Below are 20,509 nucleotides of genomic sequence, written 5' to 3'. Positions count from 1 at the left end.
GTTGTACCTGTTTCTAATCAAACCTTAAGACATTTACACAAATTATTTTAGGAGATGAAAAGTGTTCCATTGCAACATTGGTAGCAGCTTAGACATTTTTTTGGGCAAATGCCCTTCAACACCCTAATGTGCAGCTCAGATTTGTGAAAAATACATGAAATGGTTTTAATATAGAAGAAGTGGTCAGTTACTGCTATACATTTCTGTGGCTTCTTTATTATTGTTGGTCTCTAAATAACTTCCCCATCTCGACATCTTTCTTCCTCTGTTCTGATTATTGCAGTGCACTGCTGGTGCCATATATCTTTCCTTTCTTAATGGTGGCCTTTCCATAATATATGTAAAGCCTCTGAAATTCTTTGATATTTCTCTGCTAATGTGTACCTTTCAACAATAAGATCTTGTAGATCTTTTGTAGTTTTTGTAGAACAGTTCTGTCTGTGAACTATGCAACCATGAAAACCTTTGGGGATATCCTAAAGGATGCATTTTTATTTAACTTAAATATTGTTAGATGGAGTGACTTAGAGTGATTTTAAGTCTTTACATAAAATAAAGCTGAAATTTCATTAAAGGTGTGTAGACCTTTGATATCCACTGTATATAATAGTGATGTGATAAATGAGAGCTTTGTGTCACTGACAGAAAAAAAGACAATGATGGTTCATTGTCAAGTATAGCAAAAGGCATATTTTTATTTAAAGCTTCCTATGTTCACCTACTTAGCCACCTCCAAATCCATTGGCCTGCCAAAAATGAATGTACTCATTCATATCCTTATTTGTCTTCACAATGCTCTGGCCCTCTCTAACCTTCGGCAAGTTAACACTTTGCCCCAAGCTACCTTCTACATGTAAATGCTAAATTGGACTCTGACAGAACTTACAAAAATCTACTGTACCTCCTTTCACTTTTGCTCTTAGGGTTGTAATGGTAACATGCTATCCTGGCTAGACCAAGCCACTCAATAACTAGCAACTTTGGATGCTTCACTTGTGAAACTCTTAGATGCTTCCAGCAAGTCACAAGATATACATTCTGTACTGTTTCCCAGGTCTTCTACCAGTGGACTGTGTCTATTCACCAATAGGGGAACCCTAACTGCATGCCTAAATCACTTCAGATGGCTTTTCTCAATCTGAAGAAGCAGCCTTATTCTGGTCACTTTTACGAACAATCTTCTTCGTTTAGTCACTGTCCAGAGCTCATTACCATAGGTGAGAATGGCAATGTAAACTGATTGGTAAATGGAAAGCTTTATCAAAGAACATAGCTCCTCCTTTGCTACCATAGTCTGATTTGATAGTCAATCATAATATCATTGCTAAACTCAGTCAAGAAGAAGATCCTATGAACCAGAAACTTATCCAGTTGGGCTGCTGCTTACTGATTAACTGTAATGATCAAGTCACTCTTTCCTAAGATGACCTAAGATGTTAAGGTACTTATTCTCATCTCAGTTACATCACTTTCTTTTCCAGTGTGTGCTAGAGATCACCTTCTGAGTCCAAGAAAACATCATCTGTAAAAAGCAAGGGTGCATTCTTTAGCTTGCTTACTAGATATTCTTTTTTCTGCCTTAATATCCCATCTATGAAGATTACAAACAGGAGACCGGACAAGGTCAATCCCCAGTGAACTCAAATACCCACAAAAAACAGGCTGATATTGATGTCAAGCATGCAAACTCATTCCTTTGCCCTGAAAATACAGGGACAGAATAGGAAAGCAGCAGCAGCCCTATACCTCCATACTCTTGTAACACTTTCCACAAGATACCACGTTATCTTGTCAGAAACATTTTCCAAGCCCACAAAGCAACTGTAGATAGAAATGGCAAATTTTTATGATCCTTTAAATATCACAGAGCATGTCTACTGTTCTACGGCTCAGAGAGTATCTGTACTGTTTCTTCTGTATCTGAAGTTCAGCTCTTTGAAAGAGTATCTGTTCCAGCAACCCAGAATGGGCTTTCCCTAAGAGCCTTAGGATAATAATCCCCTGCATATTCGAACACACCATATTGTCCTTCTTTTTAAAAATGGGACACACCACCTCTGACAGCAAGCCTCAAAGTCATGTCTCTGTCTTCCACACAACATTGAGGAGGTTCATTATCATTTTTTGTCAATTCTCGTCCTTCTTGCCAGTTTTTCCACTATGAAGCTTTTAAATTGCTATCACATCAGCCACAGAAATTGACCTTCCCACATTATTTCTTCTAACAATTCTACTATCCACAGGTTTAGGAGTGTAAGAAACTCTCATAATCAATTCTGGGCAAAGGGATGGCCCAACACCTCTTTTGATATCCTGTGTCCCTACAGTCCTGCACCTATTGTATGTCTGGATCTCTCGGGCTGTTTCTATGCTGCTTATTCCATTAAAGCTCCTTCCCCTAGACTAAGTGCCATCAGTCCTTCATGGAATCTGGTTTTCCTTTAATAAAATAACTTGCATTTTCACTTTGTAAGTAGAACCCTTTAATCTTTTTTGCTAGCTCACCTTGGCCCATCTCTCTTTTTAAATAGAAAACTGGTGCCCCTTACTCTTCCTGGATTGTCAACCCTATGACATTGTAGGGAAACATTGCATGTTTCCACTCTGGCTGAAAATTTTCTTTCTTGCAATGGAGTCCCTGCCTATATTCACTCCTATGCACAATCTCTGACAAATCCCACTGCTTCCAATTTTCGTCAGCCTTCTCACACTGCTAAATTCTTTCTTTCTTTCTTTCTTTCTTTCTTTCTTTCTTTCTTTCTTTCTTTCTTTCTTTCTTTCTTTCTTTCTTTCTTTCTTTAGCAGAGGTGTTTTGTGTGAATTTTTTCTGCTCTGTGCCACCCTGGTATGAATCGTGCCCCATGTAGCCTTCTGTGACTTGACCACACCTCTACAGATGTTGAGTTGTTAGTCTGTTCATGTGTAATTGGTGTGGCTTCTAATCTAGCTTAAAGATATGTCTATAAATATAGAAAATGATTCTGTGGCACAGCAGGATGAAATTAAGTATATTTTATAGAGTGGTATATATATATTACCATGTAACATATACCCATATATTATATGAAGCCTGGACCTAGTAAAAATATCACAAGTAGAGATTTAGTTAAAGCATCTGTATCTGATTTCACTCCATAGAAGACCCACACAATTAAGTAAACACAAACATTTAATTGCTAGTGTACAAATTAGAATAGTAACACATTTGAAACCAAGTCATGTATTGCATTTATCTTCAGCAAAAAATAAAACAAAAAAACAGTTTGATAATCTGTATGTTTGTAGCACAATGTTGGAAAACATTTTCTAAAATGGTGTCATACTCTGATGAATTAGTCAGGGTTTCCCTTTTGTAGTATCACCAGTGTTACCCCAACCACCATGCTCTCCTTTGGTCTTACACACATTAATTTATAATCATCAAACCTCAGTTAACCAATACATAAATTCAGTGAGGTTAAATGGCCAAGGCTAAATGATGTTAACTTTAATTTATTTCTTTTATTCTTAGCACTTTACTCTAGAGACATATAAAGCACTTAACTAAATATAATATTGCTTGAGTATGTTATATCCTGTCAAGTCTTGGAATTATGCCATGCCTGTCAGCTGGATTAATTTATCTTTTAAGAGTGTTAAATTATCTCTCTTATAACAGTGCAATGAATGCTTTTTCCAAACTGGTTTCATCTCCCCTGACACTTTCTATTTTACCTGCTTGTGTGGTCTAGAAATGTTCATTACAATGCAAGAAATCCTGCCCTTCTTCATGCAAATAAATGAAGTCGGATTTAATGGTATGACTATGTGAAGTTAAGACTGAATATATAAATATAATAAATTCTCTCAGGGCTTGCATTAATTATGAAAACTCAGGTTGATAATGGATGACTAATGTATGATGCTTGCTTTGTAATGCTGTTTTTTATACAATTGAAAAATGTCTGACATCTTTGTGAAAAAATGCACGATCTAGAATCTGTTGCAAGGGAAATTACATTTAATGGTCCCTACAAGACTTAGATTCAACAGTGTTGTTTGTTTTTCTTTTTTGTGCATTTTTTTTATCTTAAAAATGGCAGGTAATATATAACTAAAGATTTAGCAAGTTGGGCTGTGATTAGAATAGTTTCATCCATCAGTTGATATCAGTTATAAGTTAATAATTTGGAACATGTATACTATTCAAATATATATATGCAACATGTGTTTTATTTACCTATAAACTACTTTTTTTTTTTGGAAAATGTATAATCATTTAGTCCTCCTTTCACAACCTTAATAATGCAAATGCATTTGTGGCAACATGTAGATCTGATTAACTACAGAGCCTTGCTTTCATTAAAAAAGACAGTATTCCAAAAAGCAAATTATTGTATACTATGTAAGATCTGGGCAGTACAGAACTTTACTTAGTCTATTAATATTTGCATACTGCATATGCACATTAATTTTTGTACAATTATGCATATATAGACATAGTACTTCAAAATGTGACAGTGGTTACTGTAACTGTACTGAGAATGAACTGCTTACTTTAGAGATTCACTGTATCCAATCATTTTTTTAAACTGCTTTTTTCATTAAAAGGTCGTGAAGTGTCATACACTACCCTGACTGGACTGATTGGAAGTCATGAACTAACACTGAATGGCATGGCAGTTCATTACACACACAGACACACACCCACACAAACATATGCACACACACACACTTATAGATAAACACACAAACACTCACACATTTACTCCTGTAAGGCCAATTAGTGTTAACAGTTTTGGAATGTAAATAACTTTTAAATAAGAATTTTGCACTACAATATTTGTAAACACATCCCACAACACAACAATTTGATAAAAAATGACATGAACATTTTGAAATGCTGCATCTGTAAAGATCAAACTTTCAAATTACACAGTGGTGTCTTATGTAAAGATGTTCTAATCTCAAATAATCAATAATGCTGATTTCTCCTTGTACAAGAAATGTGGTCAAAATCTCCTCTGTTTGTGTAGGTTCTTCTTTATTGCCATTATTGTTATACTTGCTTTAGTCTCTGGTCTCACTAAACAACTATTATTACATGTTCATTGTTGATTCTCATCAACGATAAATGAATACTGTAAAGATGAATAAGTTAGTGAAGTTATGTGAAAAAATTAAAACATAGCACTTTGGATAAAAAAAATTAATGATACAATTTTAAAATAACAGGCTGAAAAAAATAGGTTATAGAAAGAAATATTTGAAATTAGCAAATATTTTTTATTGATAAATACTATATGGCTATTGTAATAAAGTTCTTTCCCTAAACTTATCATTGTTGAGATAGCAATAGCAAGTCATAAAAAGGAAAAAAATTTATGATTTTTTTTTCTCTCAACTGAAGCTAAATAAACCATGAAACTTATATAGTTATTATAATTTAAAAAGAGCAACCAGAGATTCTGTTCAGATACAGTTCAATGCACTATTTGTGGTTTAAAGCTAATTAGGAAATGCCTCTTGGAATATAGAAGCTTGCTTTAAATTGTCCCTACTATAAATTATATTAGCAATTTTTCTTTCAAAATCTTCAGTCATTAATATGGCAGGTACTTTTGTTAACATGTGATTCTGTATGTTGAATAACATGGGAATATACTATTTACTTTCCATTTTTCATAATTTTTATTTACTTTTTTTCCATTTATGAATAGTTTAGATACAGTATTTAGATATATAAATCTGGCATACAACAGCTAAAATAACATTCTTTTTATATGAATTAAATATAATGCATTTTATTCAGAAATCAAGAAATATTTCAAGCCAATTAAACATTCAAAATACAACTCGCAGTGTAAATATAAAGAACATACATTATTGTTTTCTTTCCTGCTGGGAGAAAATACATAATGCCTTGAATGCCAAAATTCAGTGGTTAATTTAAAGAGGAAAAATTCAAGCATACTTAAATATATAAACTGAGCCATCTTCTAACTGTTATTCAAATTTACATTCCAACTGTTCTGAGTAATTCCAAGGAAGGCAAACTCTACTTTGAAAATCATATCATTTAAACAATATACAAAGTTCTTCCTTTTGTTCCTATGCTCTGTCAGCACATAATTAACATACAATTAAAATATTAAAAGCATGTCTGTGGCATTTAAAATCTCCTATTCAGAAACATCTTCTGCACAGTTTCAAGTTTTAAACTTTACTTTGCATTTTAGTGTTAGCAAAGCCTAGTAAATTACACCAAATAAACTTCATAAACATTTAAGATTACTTTGGTCTTAATTTAACTTTAAAAGTTAATAAACGAATAAACAAAGCTACAGTGTTTGCTTAATATCTCTTAACTATTCCTTAAACTTCAGCTTGATATTACTCAATTAAATATTATGCATTATTTCAGAAGAACTGTGTTTTACTACTTTCTGTAATTTTTTGATGACAGATCTACATACTTTATACAAATCAAGTGGCCTCTAAGAATCTGGGTCTGTTTCGTGCCCCTGTCAACTAAGATAAACAGCATAAGGTCATATTTTAGTACAGCATAAGTCAGGATATTTATTGTTTCATGCTATAATAGATTACTGAGTTTGGCCAAAAGTTCTTAGGCATACTTTCAAGTTTAAATTAAAAAAAAAATTAGGAAAGGAAATGTAAAAACCTTCTAGGAAAGGAAATTCAAGAACGTACAAATTGCCAGATAGTTCTGGATCTCATAAATTCATTACAACTTCTTCTGTTTGCATTATTACTTCCAAAAAATTAAAACTTAGTTTCCTATTCTCTTTAAATTGTTTAATATTGATTCATGTTTTTAAAACAAAACAACCACGATTTTTTCTTCTGTTTCTAGCAAGAACTTTAGGATACATTATATCTGGTTCGCTAAATAATTTAATTAAATAATGACAATAATACACTATAGTTAAATTGTAACATTCAGTTCAAAATTCAGTTTGATGGGACATTTTGATGTGAAGTATGAAGAAATTAATATATCAGTGCATACATGAAGAATGACTTGATAGGTTACTGATTTCTGTTACTTCTTATAGTAGTTTTATGGTACACTCAACTTGGAGGCTTGAAGATTAAAAAGGAGCTGGGGACAGAAAGACAACTGTCACCTTAGGTATGAGAAGTTAGGAGCTAAGGGTGTGTTCCTCAGTTGTGCACCTTTAGTTTAACAATGACTTGCAAGTGTGCATGTCAAACATTGTCAAAGGGAACAAGCAGTCTTCCCACTTCACCTTAGTATGTAATGTTTGCAGAGCAAAGTCACATGCCCACTTTTGACAAAAAATTGTCAAGAGGCACTTTCAGGCTCATCTTTTTGTACATTAATCTCCAAACCAGTTAAATTCCTGTGACACACACAAACACACACACACACACACACATATATAAACTGACACATAGATCAGTAAATAACCATGATTATGTATGACTGACTGACTGACTACATTTTAATCATACAAATTGTAGTTAAGTTCACAAATATGTAGTTCAGTGTTTTTGTTGAAAAATATTTGCATATTGAGAGATGTTGTTATGCTCTGAAAATTCCGATATGACAGTATTTGTTGTCTTGTTGTGCATGAGCTAATGCTTGCTTTTCTTTGTGATGCTTGCTATTTGTTATTATGTGCTTTATATGTTACATATGCTACTTACACCTATCACAATGCTTTCACATTGCTTTCTTGAGGTCATGCTAATCTTATAACACATATTTTGTATAATGTGTTCCAAATACGCTTCTCAATCTGGTTTCTTTTTTCCTTTCTTTTTGTCAACTTTCTGAATTGGCAGGGCATCTTGGATATGAATTTAAGGGTATGGAAAAATCATTCATTTTAATTTAGAAATTCAAAAAGTGACTATAATTTCTATCTTTTTTGAACTAATCCAAAATAAAATAAGACAAAAGGAAGAATGAATAGAAAGTAGAAAAGAATTTTAAAAAAAAGGAAGTCAGTGGTTATGGTCTCCTAGAAGTCTGGTTTTCTCAATTATTTTTCCTTTGTATGTTCCTTTTTTATGACTTAGCAGCACTCATTTTATAAGTGATAAAGTCCAGCTGGTTTGCTTGGAAGAGTCTTGCCAGGTTTACAAGAAGTCTAAATGTGACATTACACTGTTGCTTTGCACTCGCTATCTAAATATCGTGTATACTCCAGATGTGTGTAGGCAAGCACATATTGGGAACATAAAATATAAGAGGCTGATATTTAAACTGCACTCTTTGAACTCTTAGAAAGGTTTACAGATAACACTGAACGGCATTAGTGTTGCAGTAAATCCCCCACAGACAGAGGTCATAATATTTCTCCTAGCACACCGAGAAAGATAAACAACATTTATGAAGACACGCATCCATGAAATGAAGCGAACTATAATAATTTACTTTATAGGTAATATAAACAAAACTTGTAGAATGCTGCTTGGATGAAGTACAGCAACCTTTAAAAGTTTACCATAATTTATTCTAAATGTAAACTCATTCAATATGAGTACTAAACGACATGTTTTGCCCACTAGAAACCTTTTTAGTCTGAAGTAAGTCTGAAGTTTTAACTCCTGTGTATTATTTTTAGCTTTGGCCACAAGGATTTCAGTAAACTTGTATAAAAGGATCTTTGATGTCTCACAGAAGTATTTAAGATTTGTTTTGGCTGTGCCCCATTTGTCTACGAGCATCCCTAGAAAATGGGTGACACTGAGATCATTTAAAAAATTTCACTTTATTGAAAGAACAACTGAAGCCAGAATAATTGAAAAGTTTGAAAATAAATGAAATGACATTTATTTATATTAAATCCATGGTTAATTTCTAGCCCAGTCACTGTCTACATAGAGTGTGCATGTTCTCTGAATGCCTATGGGAGCTTTCTTTGGGTACACTAGCTTCATAGCACACCCCAGAGATGTCCATGTTATACAATGCCAAATTCAACTGCCTCAGAATAAGAGGGTATGCGTGTGTCCTGTAGTAGATGGGCTGGTTGCTTACTTGTGTCCGATGCTGCAGGGTAGATTCAAGACCCCTGCAATACTGTAATGGAGAAAACAGGTTCAGAAATTGGAAAAGCAGACACATACATAAATGGGTGGTTACACTACTTTTTGACTTTTTTATACTTATGTTTTTAAGCTTATTGCTTATTCATCTTTAAAAACATACCACACTAGGACTATGCACTCTTTGTAAAAGAATTACAGTTATGCATTCCAGCCACTGGTACAAAACATTATACTTTTATACTATTCTTGTGTTCCATCTTCAAATTAGAGAACTTTGCATTCATCAACCCCAGCATTGTAGGCAGAATTCATTTTTATTTTCTCCTTGCTACCTTAGTATGCTTTCTAAGTAAGCATATAATATTCCTAAATTAATGCTGCTAACATAAATAAGTTTAATAAAGTTACTCATTTTACAACCATTTTACCACCAATTTTCCTCATTTTATTTCCTCGATAGCTTTGTTTCTAATTCTGTAACAAGCAAGATACAGTATGCCAGTCCTACAGGTGACTTCATTTCCCGTGGTCATTTTATCCTGTTAGATCTTGTTTTTATTCTTGCCATTTCGTTTTGCTTTTCACTACATCTTTCCTCTGTATTTTGAAAGCAAACCAGTAGGTTAAACTATTGGCCTTCCCCACTTTGATATATGGTTTTTAAAGTCATCAGTCAGAACACGATGATGATAGTTTATAGCTTTGACTTCTATGAGGCGTCTTAACCACTGTACTGTCTGCACTTATGACCCCTTCCTGTTTCAACTGTAAGCCGTCAAGGCTCATTTGCTAAAAATGCACGCTTATGGTGCAGCGCTAGAGTTGTAAAAGTGTTCTTGGTATTGCTAGTATATTATTGCAACTCATGCTGAAAATTGCAGGTGAACATGTAAACTGCTGTTTTGAAATTTATTTATTAGTTTAACACTGTGCTCCAAACTATGAAAACTAGGCTACAGATTAGGTTTCTCAGTAACTCAAGTGTCTACAAGTGTAATCAGTCATTACAGAGCCTTATTAAAACAATTGTAGGGTTTAATGAAAAGTGTAGTGTTTTACTACAGAACAGTGCACCTACCTCTGACTGGAATATTTCAAAATAGTTTACAAGTGTGTTTAAATGTATGTTTAAAGACTTCTACATTTGATTTAAAAATAATTCAGTAGTGTGATTTCAAGCAGCTTTTACACTAGAGGTTAATTTTAAGAATTACACAATGCTTTGATGTATATATCAGCAAACTTACATTTTCTGAAATAACTTGCAGCCAATATGTTATCTTTGCTTTTAATTCTGCTGCTTTCTTATGTAACTAAATATGCAGTAAATAAACCAACAAAAACAACTTAGTACAAGTTTAAGTATACTTTTGCCAGTATTTTTTTTTTACTTTATATATTAAGAGATTACAGGTTTTAAAGTATAGAAAATGCCCCAACTTTAACACATATCCAAAATATGAAAAATGGTGAATAGTCCTGATAGCACATCTTTTTCCAGTTTTGATGGTGTTGACACACAGCTGTATGTATTAGTCTTTCTACTTGCACTCCAGTTTTCATGTCACATCCCAAATATGTACAGGTTAGGTTAATAGGCAAGTGAGAGCACATACCTTAATAATAATAATAATACATTTTATTTATATGGTGTAATGTGTAATGGACTGAAACAATTTCTGTGGTTAGTTTTTGCCTTAAACTCAGTACTGCTGTAATAAGCAAAGCTTAAGGAAGAAGTGCTAACCACTGTGACACCCACTTTCTTCAACCTTTAGTTTTTATGTTTTCCTTGGGTTATGGAAGTTTATTGCAATTTCCTATCACAGAATAAAGCAAGAAAGAAAGACCAAACAGATAATGTGTGATTAGGTGTTCTGTTCAACTAATTTTTTGAATATGAACTATACCAAGCACATTACTCATTAGATACATTATACCAATGTAACAATTTTATGTTCCTATAAATCCAATCCTGAAGGATCACAGTGATTAGGTGTTCATCATTTAGAACCAGAAGTTTAATTTTATCTTTTTTTGAACTTCTGATTAATTGACTTATTGTCTAGTGGTCTCCTTTATTTTCTTGGTGATTTAAAATGTCCCACAAACATGTGGAAAAAATTAGATAAGTTTAGGGTGTTTTGTGGATCTGTGTACTTTTTGGTATTTGAAATTTTGTTTCAGAAAATATTTAAAAAAGAAAAAGAAACACTTATTTGATTTTCAACTTAAAAGGGAAAAATGAAAAACGCAGTTACCTTTTTCCTTTTGTTCTTTCGCACATCAGAAAAGAAAAATGCAAGAAATGAGAACGAGAAAACGCCTCTTTTTTATTTTGTCTGAACCAGACGTTTTTATAGGTCAACAACCTGGTCAGGGACCGGGTCTGTGTACTTTTTGGTACTTGAAATTTCATTTTAGAAGCAAAAACAAAAAAATTAAAATGAAAGGAATTTTCATATTTAGATTTTTGATTAAAGAATAAAATGAGGGAAAATACTGCGGTGGGCTGGCGCCCTGCCCGGGGTTTGTTTCCTGCCTTGTGCCCTGCGTTGGCTGGGATTGGCTCCAGAACACCCCCGTGACCCTGTAGTTAGGATATACAGTAGCGGGTTGGATAATGGATGGATGGATGAGGGAAAATAAGGTATTTTTTAATTCTATGGTAACAAATAGCAGTCATAAACTTAAAATTACACATACTTTTCTGGATTTATTTGTGATTCAAATAATGAAAGTGTAATAGCTCAAAAACAACAAAACAGATGCATTTATAGCCTTTGTCACCTCTATCTCCAAATTTCTCGCAGAAAACCCTCTCGCTTATCCGTGTTCATATGATAGACGCTCAGATATCATTTTCGATGACAGGCCTTGTTTTGTCATCTCTAAAATCACGTCTGAGTACTGTTCCAACCATCATGATGATGGTCCAGTCTACACACCAGTGACCAATGTTGACCCTGCAAGTGTACTTTTTGGTATTTAAAATTTCATTTTAGAAGCAAAAACGAAAATACGAAAAATGAAAGGAATTTTCATATTTTGATTTTTGATTAAAGAATAAAATAAGGGAAAATAAGGTATTTTTTAATTCAGTGGTAACAAATTGCAGTCATAAACTTAAAATTACACATAATTTTCTGGATTTATTTGTGATTCAAATAATGAAAGTGTTATAGCTCAAAAACAATAAAACTGACGCATTTTCGTTGTCTGAAACCGGAGGTACTTCTTCTGCGCGATTTTTGACGACACGTGCGAACAGTCCTCCTCCTCACAACACATCGACCGATGGCCATGAAGTTACACTGCATGGCATCAGCAGAGGATGGGCCATTACGTTGTTTTTCAGGAATAGTAAAAGAGTGACACTCTGGGACGAGGACATGACTGCAGAAAAATGGAGTCGCATCTTTCAGGTAAAAATACAAGCTTTGCAAACTTTGCTTCGTTGATGTAGCAGTTCTTTTGTGAACGTTATTGTTGTTACTTACTGTGAAACAGCTAACATTTGGTGATTTCATTTACTGACACCAAGTCTGACAATGTTTATAGTGCTAGCATTTTGAATGTGTGTAAATGTGTGAACGGTCGCTCATAGACAAGTGTAACACATGTTAAGAAAACTTTCTGTAAATCATGTTGCTCTCCTAACGCGTTACACCTGTGCGCACTGTTAATACTCGAAACGATTACTAGCATAGTAGCCGGTAAAAGTCAATGAGCAACAATTCAAAATGCTAGCACTATAAAAATTGCCAGACTTAGTGTTAGTAAATGAAATCACCAAATGTTAGCTGTTTCACAGTAAGTAATAACAATAACATTCATAAAATAACTGCTACATCAATGAAGCAAAGTTTGCAAAGCTTGTATTTTTACCTGAAAGATGTGACTCAGTTTTTCTGGAGTCACGTCCTCGTCCCGGAGTGAACATTGAAATATTCTTTTAATGTTCTGAAAAACAACGTAATGGCCCATCCTCTGCTGATGCCATGCAGTGTAACTTCAAGGCCGTCGGTCGATGTGTTGTGAGGAGGAGGACTGTTCACGCGTGTCGTCAAAAATCGCGTAGAAGAAGTATACGACGTCCAGTGCCAGACAACAAAAATGCGTCTGTTTTGTTGTTTTTGAGCTATAACACTTTCATTATTTGAATCACAAATAAATCGAGAAAAGTATGTGTAATTTTAAGTTTATGACTGCTATTTGTTAACACAGAATTAAAAAATACCTTATTTTCCCTCATTTTATTCTTTGATCAAAAATCAAAATCTGAAAATTCCTTTCATTTTCGTTTTTTCGTTTTTGCTTCTAAAATGAAATTTCAAATACCAAAAAGTACACGGACCCTTGTGGTTAAGAACTTTCATTTCATTTTAAATAGTTTCTGTAACATGTTTAATTTAACTGGATGCTTCTGGGTATAGACACATTTTTTTCTGCGTTATTCCTTAGAGCTTCTACATTATTTGTCAGTTAGAGCAGTACTTGTTTATTCCAAAAGATAACATAATAACATCCATATTACTGCATTTGATTAATTCTACATTCTCTAATTAAATGTAGAACAACATGTTATCTAATTAAACAAGCTCAGTTTAAAGCAAAAGTCAGCCTCTAAATAAAATATTGTTTGCAATGAAAATTCATTGCCACTACAGCTGGCACAGAGCTGAGATGTATACTGCTGTGAACTGCAAAGAAATAGTAAAAACCTGCCTAAAAGCATCCATCCAAGAGCACAGCTAAGTGCTACTAAATTAAAGATAAAAACTACTAAAAACTGCCAGGTCGCTGACAGGCTATGAAACAGTGGTAATACATACTGTAATTATGATTTTTGTCTTTATCAAAGGTACTAGTGTTAAAAGATACATGCTGAAATAATACATGGTACAGGTGCCTGTATTAACAGGTACTGATGGAAAAGTAATTGCTATTTCATTCTAAAATGATTAAATATTGTCACATTATGTTGTTGACTCTGAAGTTCAGTCCTAGGGCATTCCTATGAATTAAGTTTTTTTATATTTCACAAATGACCCTAATGTCTACTTGATCTGTTTCATTAACTAGCTAGGCATTTTCTACCTTTTTTTTAATTAAAAAATGTGTTAGTATGAAAGTCACATTTATAAGAAATTCAGAACTACTTCTTTTACCATAGTCTTCTTAATTCACCATTTTCTGTGAAGTTTGCACCCATACTTGTAATCCAGTTTCAGTCAACTAGTTTTCCCCAGTGCAGGTCTTATTATAAATGACATTAAATGCTAACATCACTGTAAGACAGTAAAAAAAAGGTTTAAATAACCAGAACCGTAAAAGAGAGCAAAGTCTTAAAAATAAAGAACTAAGTAATCCCGTCTAATATACTGTACATTAGTGCATGCTGAATTCCAATAAAAATATTTTTGTAATTTCAAGATTTACACAATAATGTAGAAACTGGAACATCTCAGCTTGCTTGACGAAGGGACCCAGTTAAAATCAAAAGTTGGATATGATATATATCTGTAGCAACGATGATCCAAAAAAGTGAACTTGAGGCAACTGATTAAAACCATTTATTGCTAATTATCGCACAGAAGAATATGACACAAAAGTAGCTGCAAGTCCACCCCTACTTAGCATTCAGTGTTATATGCACCACTGGTTATTAATTAGCAGTATTCAGATACAATCAAGGGAGCATATGAGATGATCTGACCCTTTAGAAATTTTTGAGTGTTCCCACATATATCTCTAGAGTCATATTTGTCAGTAATAACAGATCAATTTGTGAAGTAAATTCCTCATCTGCTAGGAAAAATGGATTATGGTGTCACAAGCAAATGGTACCTGTAGAGTTTAATGATTTGAGTTTTGCAATAAATGGTCAGATAAATAAATAAATGGAATAAATAAAAAATAAAATAAATGGAACATGGTCAGAGATAACAATAGTCTTTTATTTACAAGATTCAAGCAAGGGTGTTACGCTATTATCACTAAAAAAAAAGTAGTCAATCTGAGAAAAAGTGTGATGTACTTGTGGCATCAATGGGTCAGAGATCTCAGTGCCATTCAAGGCATTTCTAGGAGGACAAATCATCTCATTTATTAAAAATAAATTACATACTTGAAGAGTATCGCAGTTGATTTAAAAAAAGTTCTTTGGTTGGTTAGGAATATGCAAGATCACTGAATGATGCACTTTACGTAAAAGGTTGTCGCTACAAACAATATTCAACCCCTTGACTACTAAAGAAATAGACCAACTCCTTTTCAAGTTATGCCATCATTACTGTAAACACAGACAAAAAGGTTAATAAGATAGGCAAATGCATAAACATAAGTTTTGGAACTCAATATCACATTTTAACAATTAATTTGGGAGCATAAGAAAATAACTAACACCTTTAAGGAATGCTATAAGTCTTCAATCAAGAGCAAAGAAGGCATACTTTGGAGTGTGGACAAAGTACAGCTCAAGCTAACATTTTGTGGGGAAAATATAAATGTCACACTTGGATGCAATCTGTGCAGAGCATATGGACAAACCCTTGATGCTCTCTGAGCTTCAAGATGCTATGCACACTCTGTAGAGTAGGAAAAGCTACAGGCCCAGACATGAATCCATTGAAATTCTATACATGTTTTTATGATAAATTACTGTTGTTAATGCTAGATATGTTTGTGGAAGATTGAGAACACAGCATTCTACCAAAGCATCAACTGCAGTCTCTCCAGAAAAATAAAGACCCTTCTGAATTCACATTGTATAGACCAGTCTCTCTTCTAAATAATAATGTTAAGATCTTAGCACCAGCTATAAGAATGCAGGGAATGCCACCATTTATATGATCTCTAGATCAAGCTGAATTTATAAAAGGAAGGCATACAGTAATATTACACTTCAGTACCTGAGTCTCTAGAGATCCTGCTATCTCCAAACAAGCAAAAAAAAAGCTTTGATAAAGGTCAGATGGGTTAAGTTACTCTACTGTAATTCAAAAGTTTCAGCTCATATGGACAATTTCAATTCTATTTTAAATTGGAACACAGAACCACAAAGGGATTCCCATTAACTTCAATATTGTTTTTTGTGATTGCTATTGTACCTGTAACTATTTATGTTCTCATATAGTAATATAAAAAGATCATAAAGTATGGAGTTGAACAAAATATCTCTTTATGTTGATGATATGGCATTGTAAGTCTTAAGCCTCCATTCTTTCTAAACATTTTAGGTGAATTTAATAAGATTCATGAATTTAAAATCAGTTTAATCAAGAATGTTCTCTTCCAAGTAAATCATTCAATATGCTAGATTAAATTCAGATAACTTTTCATTAAATGTGTCAGAACAGTTTTAAAGTTTTAGATATAACTGTCGAACACTTAAATATTTAATTAAGCTTAATTTTTAGAATTTTGTAGAAAATATTAAGTAAGATGTTAGTAGATCGTCATCCCTTGACCTCACTCTAGCTAGGAGAATTAATATTGTCAAAATGAATATTCTCCTAAAGCACTTATAACCTTTTAAGGCCATTCCTACAGGTATTACAAAATTTCTATTGAAAGTTAGAGTCAACTAAAAAATACTATAGAAAATTCAATAAGACAATGTCTACTTTCTGTTCTATTACTGAGCAACAAACATACAGTATGCACACTGAAACTTTGAAAGAGAGTAAAACACGGTAAATATCCCATCTGCTTGGCTGGCAGAGGAAATTAAATTGTGATCAAAATACACTCTATGTGCCTTGCCATGTGACTTAGTTAATTCAAATTACCACTAGTCTATCAACAATCCTGTTTTTCACAAGTCATTTAAGATTCAATACTCCTGCAGATGCTTTTACTAGCCACATCTCTATGTAATAACCATATATTCTCATCTTCTTTAACCTACTGTATTCAGTACTCAGCTTATGGAAATCACTAGGTATCCAGTCCTTAGAGATTTTGTTTTTGACAAAGTTGATGCTTTTGTTGAAACTGCTACTTCTTTCAGATTTCCTCGAATCTAAAGCTATTCCCAATATATAACCAGACATATCTGCAGTAACACCCAATGGGATAACATTATCTAAGGGAAAATCTATTGCAGTATTCTATGTTTGCTTACATGAAGATTCATTGGTAACACTTGTTTAGGCACTGTAAAAATGCAACTATTACTCATTTACTCTTATTTAACAGGACGTTAACAAAGGTTTGTTTTGGTCTTCATAACATATATCACTAGATACATTAGTCATCTCTGAGCAATGTGGCATATTGACATGATGGTAAAATTACTTGTTAATATGAAGGATTTACAGGTCTTATACTAAACATGTAATATCAAAAGAAAGGTGTCTCATTTAAGCCACCTCAGACCATTCCAAAGTGATTTTTAGTAGGTCACATTGCAGAGATGAATAAATTCTTCATTGATGCTTTGTAGCTGTTATGAAGACACGGAGAAGTGTATGTTGAGGTCTTCTTATATAGTAGTTAATGACTAACAGATACATTTTTGTTATGCCTAAACTAAAGTGTTACCGATTCATCTTCCATAATTGGAAAATTATATCTTTGTTCTGCAACAGGTTGTAATTTGGCAGGCCCAAAGGACAAATGAAAAAGGACTAGGAGATTGAATTGTTATTGAGAAGGCTAATAGTGGTGAAATTCCTAAAAACTAGCGCACTGTGCGACTAAACCCAATAGGCAACCATAAATCAGAATAGTAGTAAAAAGGAGAAAATCACAAATCTTTTAATAGATAGATAGATAGATAGATAGATAGATAGATAGATAGATAGATAGATAGATAGATAGATAGATAGATAGATAGATAGATAGATAGATAGATAGATACTTTATTAATCCCAAGGGGAAATTCACATCTAATTTGGACACAAAAAGTTTTTGTATAACTATCCACAGTCTTAGACAATAACTAACTTGGACTGCCTAATTACTGTTACTCTGAAAATAGCAAATGCATCCTCGCAACCAAACAGAAAATTGCAATGTGGTTAAAATAAAAATATAATGTCAAATTAAGACTGTAAGTTACAAAAACAAAACAAAACTACAAAATGAAAGTGAAAATAAAATCAGCAGTATTCAAAATCTAAGTTAAAAGTTTGACCAACAAACAAAACCCCAAAGCTCCTCAAAGCAGTATTTGTATATAAGCACACTGAGAATTCTATGGGAAAAATCCCTCCCCACCTCTCCCCACCACCCCTTGCTATAATATGCGTATATCAGTGATCTCAAAATTGAGAGGGGAAAACTCACACCCCACCCCACCAACATTCCTTGTTACAATGTGTATATCAGTGATGTCAAAACTCCAAGGAGAACACCCAAGGGCTCCTTTTTATAATATGCATATACAGTATAAGTGTACTCAATCTTCCAAGGAGGAACACTCAGTTAAGAAATTGTGTGCCTTGGACAAACCATGGTGGAACCAGGTACTGGTGTGGCAGTTCTAAGAACAGAATGTGTCATAGCCGGGACGGCACGCATGTGTGCAGGTTTCTTGGGGTGGAGGGGTGGGGGTTGCGTCTGTTATTTGCTTTGGTATTGTTTTGGTAACGGTGTCAAAATTAGTATCGATAGTAAAGTCAAAAGTTAGTTATGTGCCCATGTTAGCACCTATTTTCTAAATTTGGGGGGGCACAGGAAGTTTCACCTTCCAGACTATTTTAAGAAAGATCTCTTGAAAACAAGGTATTTTATATTTTAGAAACTAGTTCACTGGCATTGATGAGTATAGCAGCTGCCAAAAACCTTTTAAAAGATGTTCAGGTTCAACAGGAAATTGATCTGGTTCATCCTATCTGGATAATGTGTCTGCCTTTACATTATTAATTCTAGGATGATACAAAATAGCAAAATCAAATTTACTTAAAGATAATGCAAATCTGGTCTATGTGGAATTCAGTCATTTTAGTAGTTTTAAGATACACCAAGTTCTTATGATCAGTAAAATAATGAATGGAAATTTAGTCCCATCAAGCCAGTGCTGTCATTCAAGGCTTAATTTTATTTCCAAAAGTTCCCAATATCATAATTTAATTTGGTGGCAGACATATTCATAGAGGAAAAACACAGGGATGGTGTTTCTAAGGAGATTCCTGGAAATTGTTGAGATAGCTTGCCTCCCACCCTGATATATGAAGCATTAACTTCAAATTTAAATTGTAACAATGAGTCTTGGAGGCATAAAATTGGGGCTAGGGTAATCAATTCTGTAAGCAACTGAAAAGAGAATTGGCCTTCAGGAGTCTATACAATGGACTGGATGCAATTGGTGAAATGACTGTGCTGAAGTTTTTTTTTATAAACTAGAGGTAATAATTTGCAAATAACAGGAAACATTAAAACAGTTACGTACTCTTGTCAGTCTCCAGTTAAGGGCTGAAACTCTTTTGTCCTCCTATTCATGCTAGTGTGTGAAATTTAATAACCTAAGAATGCTAGGAAGAGTTTGTGTAGTTCACATTTCTCAAATCTGACAGAAAGATTTTTCCGCAACTTCAAAAGGACATCTCTAACATGAGTAATTATTTTTATGTTAGCAATATAAACTAGCATATACAGTATACTGCTCAAAAAAATTAAAGGAACACTTTTTAACCCGAGCTTAGCAACCAGTCAGTGAAACCTCTGAGATATTGATCTTTTCAGTTGAGTAGCAGAAAGGGTTGTTAATCAGTTTCAGCTGCTTTGGTGTTAATGAAATTAACAAACTGTGCACTAGAGGGGCAACAATGAGACAACCCCCAAAACAGGAATGGTTTAACAGGTGGAGGCCACTGACATGTTTCCCTCCTCATCTTTTCTGACTGTTTTTTCACTAGTATTGCATTTGGCCACAGTCAGTGTCACTACTGGTATAATGAGGCGATACCTGGACCCTACAGAGGTTGCACGGATAGTCCAACTTCTCCAGGATGGCACATCAATACGTGCCATCGCCAGAAGGTTTGCTGTGTCTCCCAGCACAGTCTCAAGGGCATGGAGGAAATTCCAGGAGACATGCAGTTACTCTAGGAGAGCTGGACAGGGCCGTCCTTAACCCATCAGCAGGACCGGTATCTGCACCTTTGGGCAAGGAGGAACAGGATGAGCACTGCCAGAGCCGTACAAAATGACCTCCAGCAGGCCACTGGTGTGAATGTCTCTGACCAAACAATCAGAAACAGACTTCATGAAGGTGGCCTGAGGCCCCAACATCCTCTGGTGGGCCCTGTGCTCACTGCCTGACACTGTGTAGCTCGATTGGCATTTGCCATAGAATACAAGAATTGGCAGGTCCACCACTGGCACACTGTGCTTTTCACAGATGAGAGCAGGTTCACCCTGAGCACATGTGACAGACATGAAATGGTCTGGAGAAGCTGTGGAGAACGTCATGCTGAATGTAACATCGTTCGTCATGACCGGTTTGGTGGTGGGTCAGTGATGGTCTGGGGAG

At 34.2% G+C, this 20,509-nt stretch overlaps 1 protein-coding gene across 3 annotated transcripts in view; it reads left to right on the top strand.

The window, feature by feature from the left end:
- LOC114660650 (pro-neuregulin-2, membrane-bound isoform-like) overlaps positions 1–20,509 on the top strand; it is a 228,800-nt gene that overhangs the window by 163,670 nt on the left and 44,621 nt on the right. Inside the window, exon 7 of one of the 3 annotated variants that reach the window (XM_051933904.1) lies at positions 7,816–7,839. The exons of the other annotated variants lie outside the window; for them this stretch is intronic. Coding sequence (XP_051789864.1) covers positions 7,816–7,839 — 24 coding nt within the window. The remainder of the gene's footprint in view (positions 1–7,815; positions 7,840–20,509) is intronic. 3 annotated transcript variants of the gene reach the window in all.

Source organism: Erpetoichthys calabaricus, chromosome 11 (assembly GCF_900747795.2).
Source record: "Erpetoichthys calabaricus chromosome 11, fErpCal1.3, whole genome shotgun sequence".
In the NCBI taxonomy this organism is placed as follows: Eukaryota; Metazoa; Chordata; class Cladistia; order Polypteriformes; family Polypteridae; genus Erpetoichthys; species Erpetoichthys calabaricus.
Note: the sequence above shows the minus strand (reverse complement) of the source record. Positions and strands in the feature narration are given on the sequence as shown.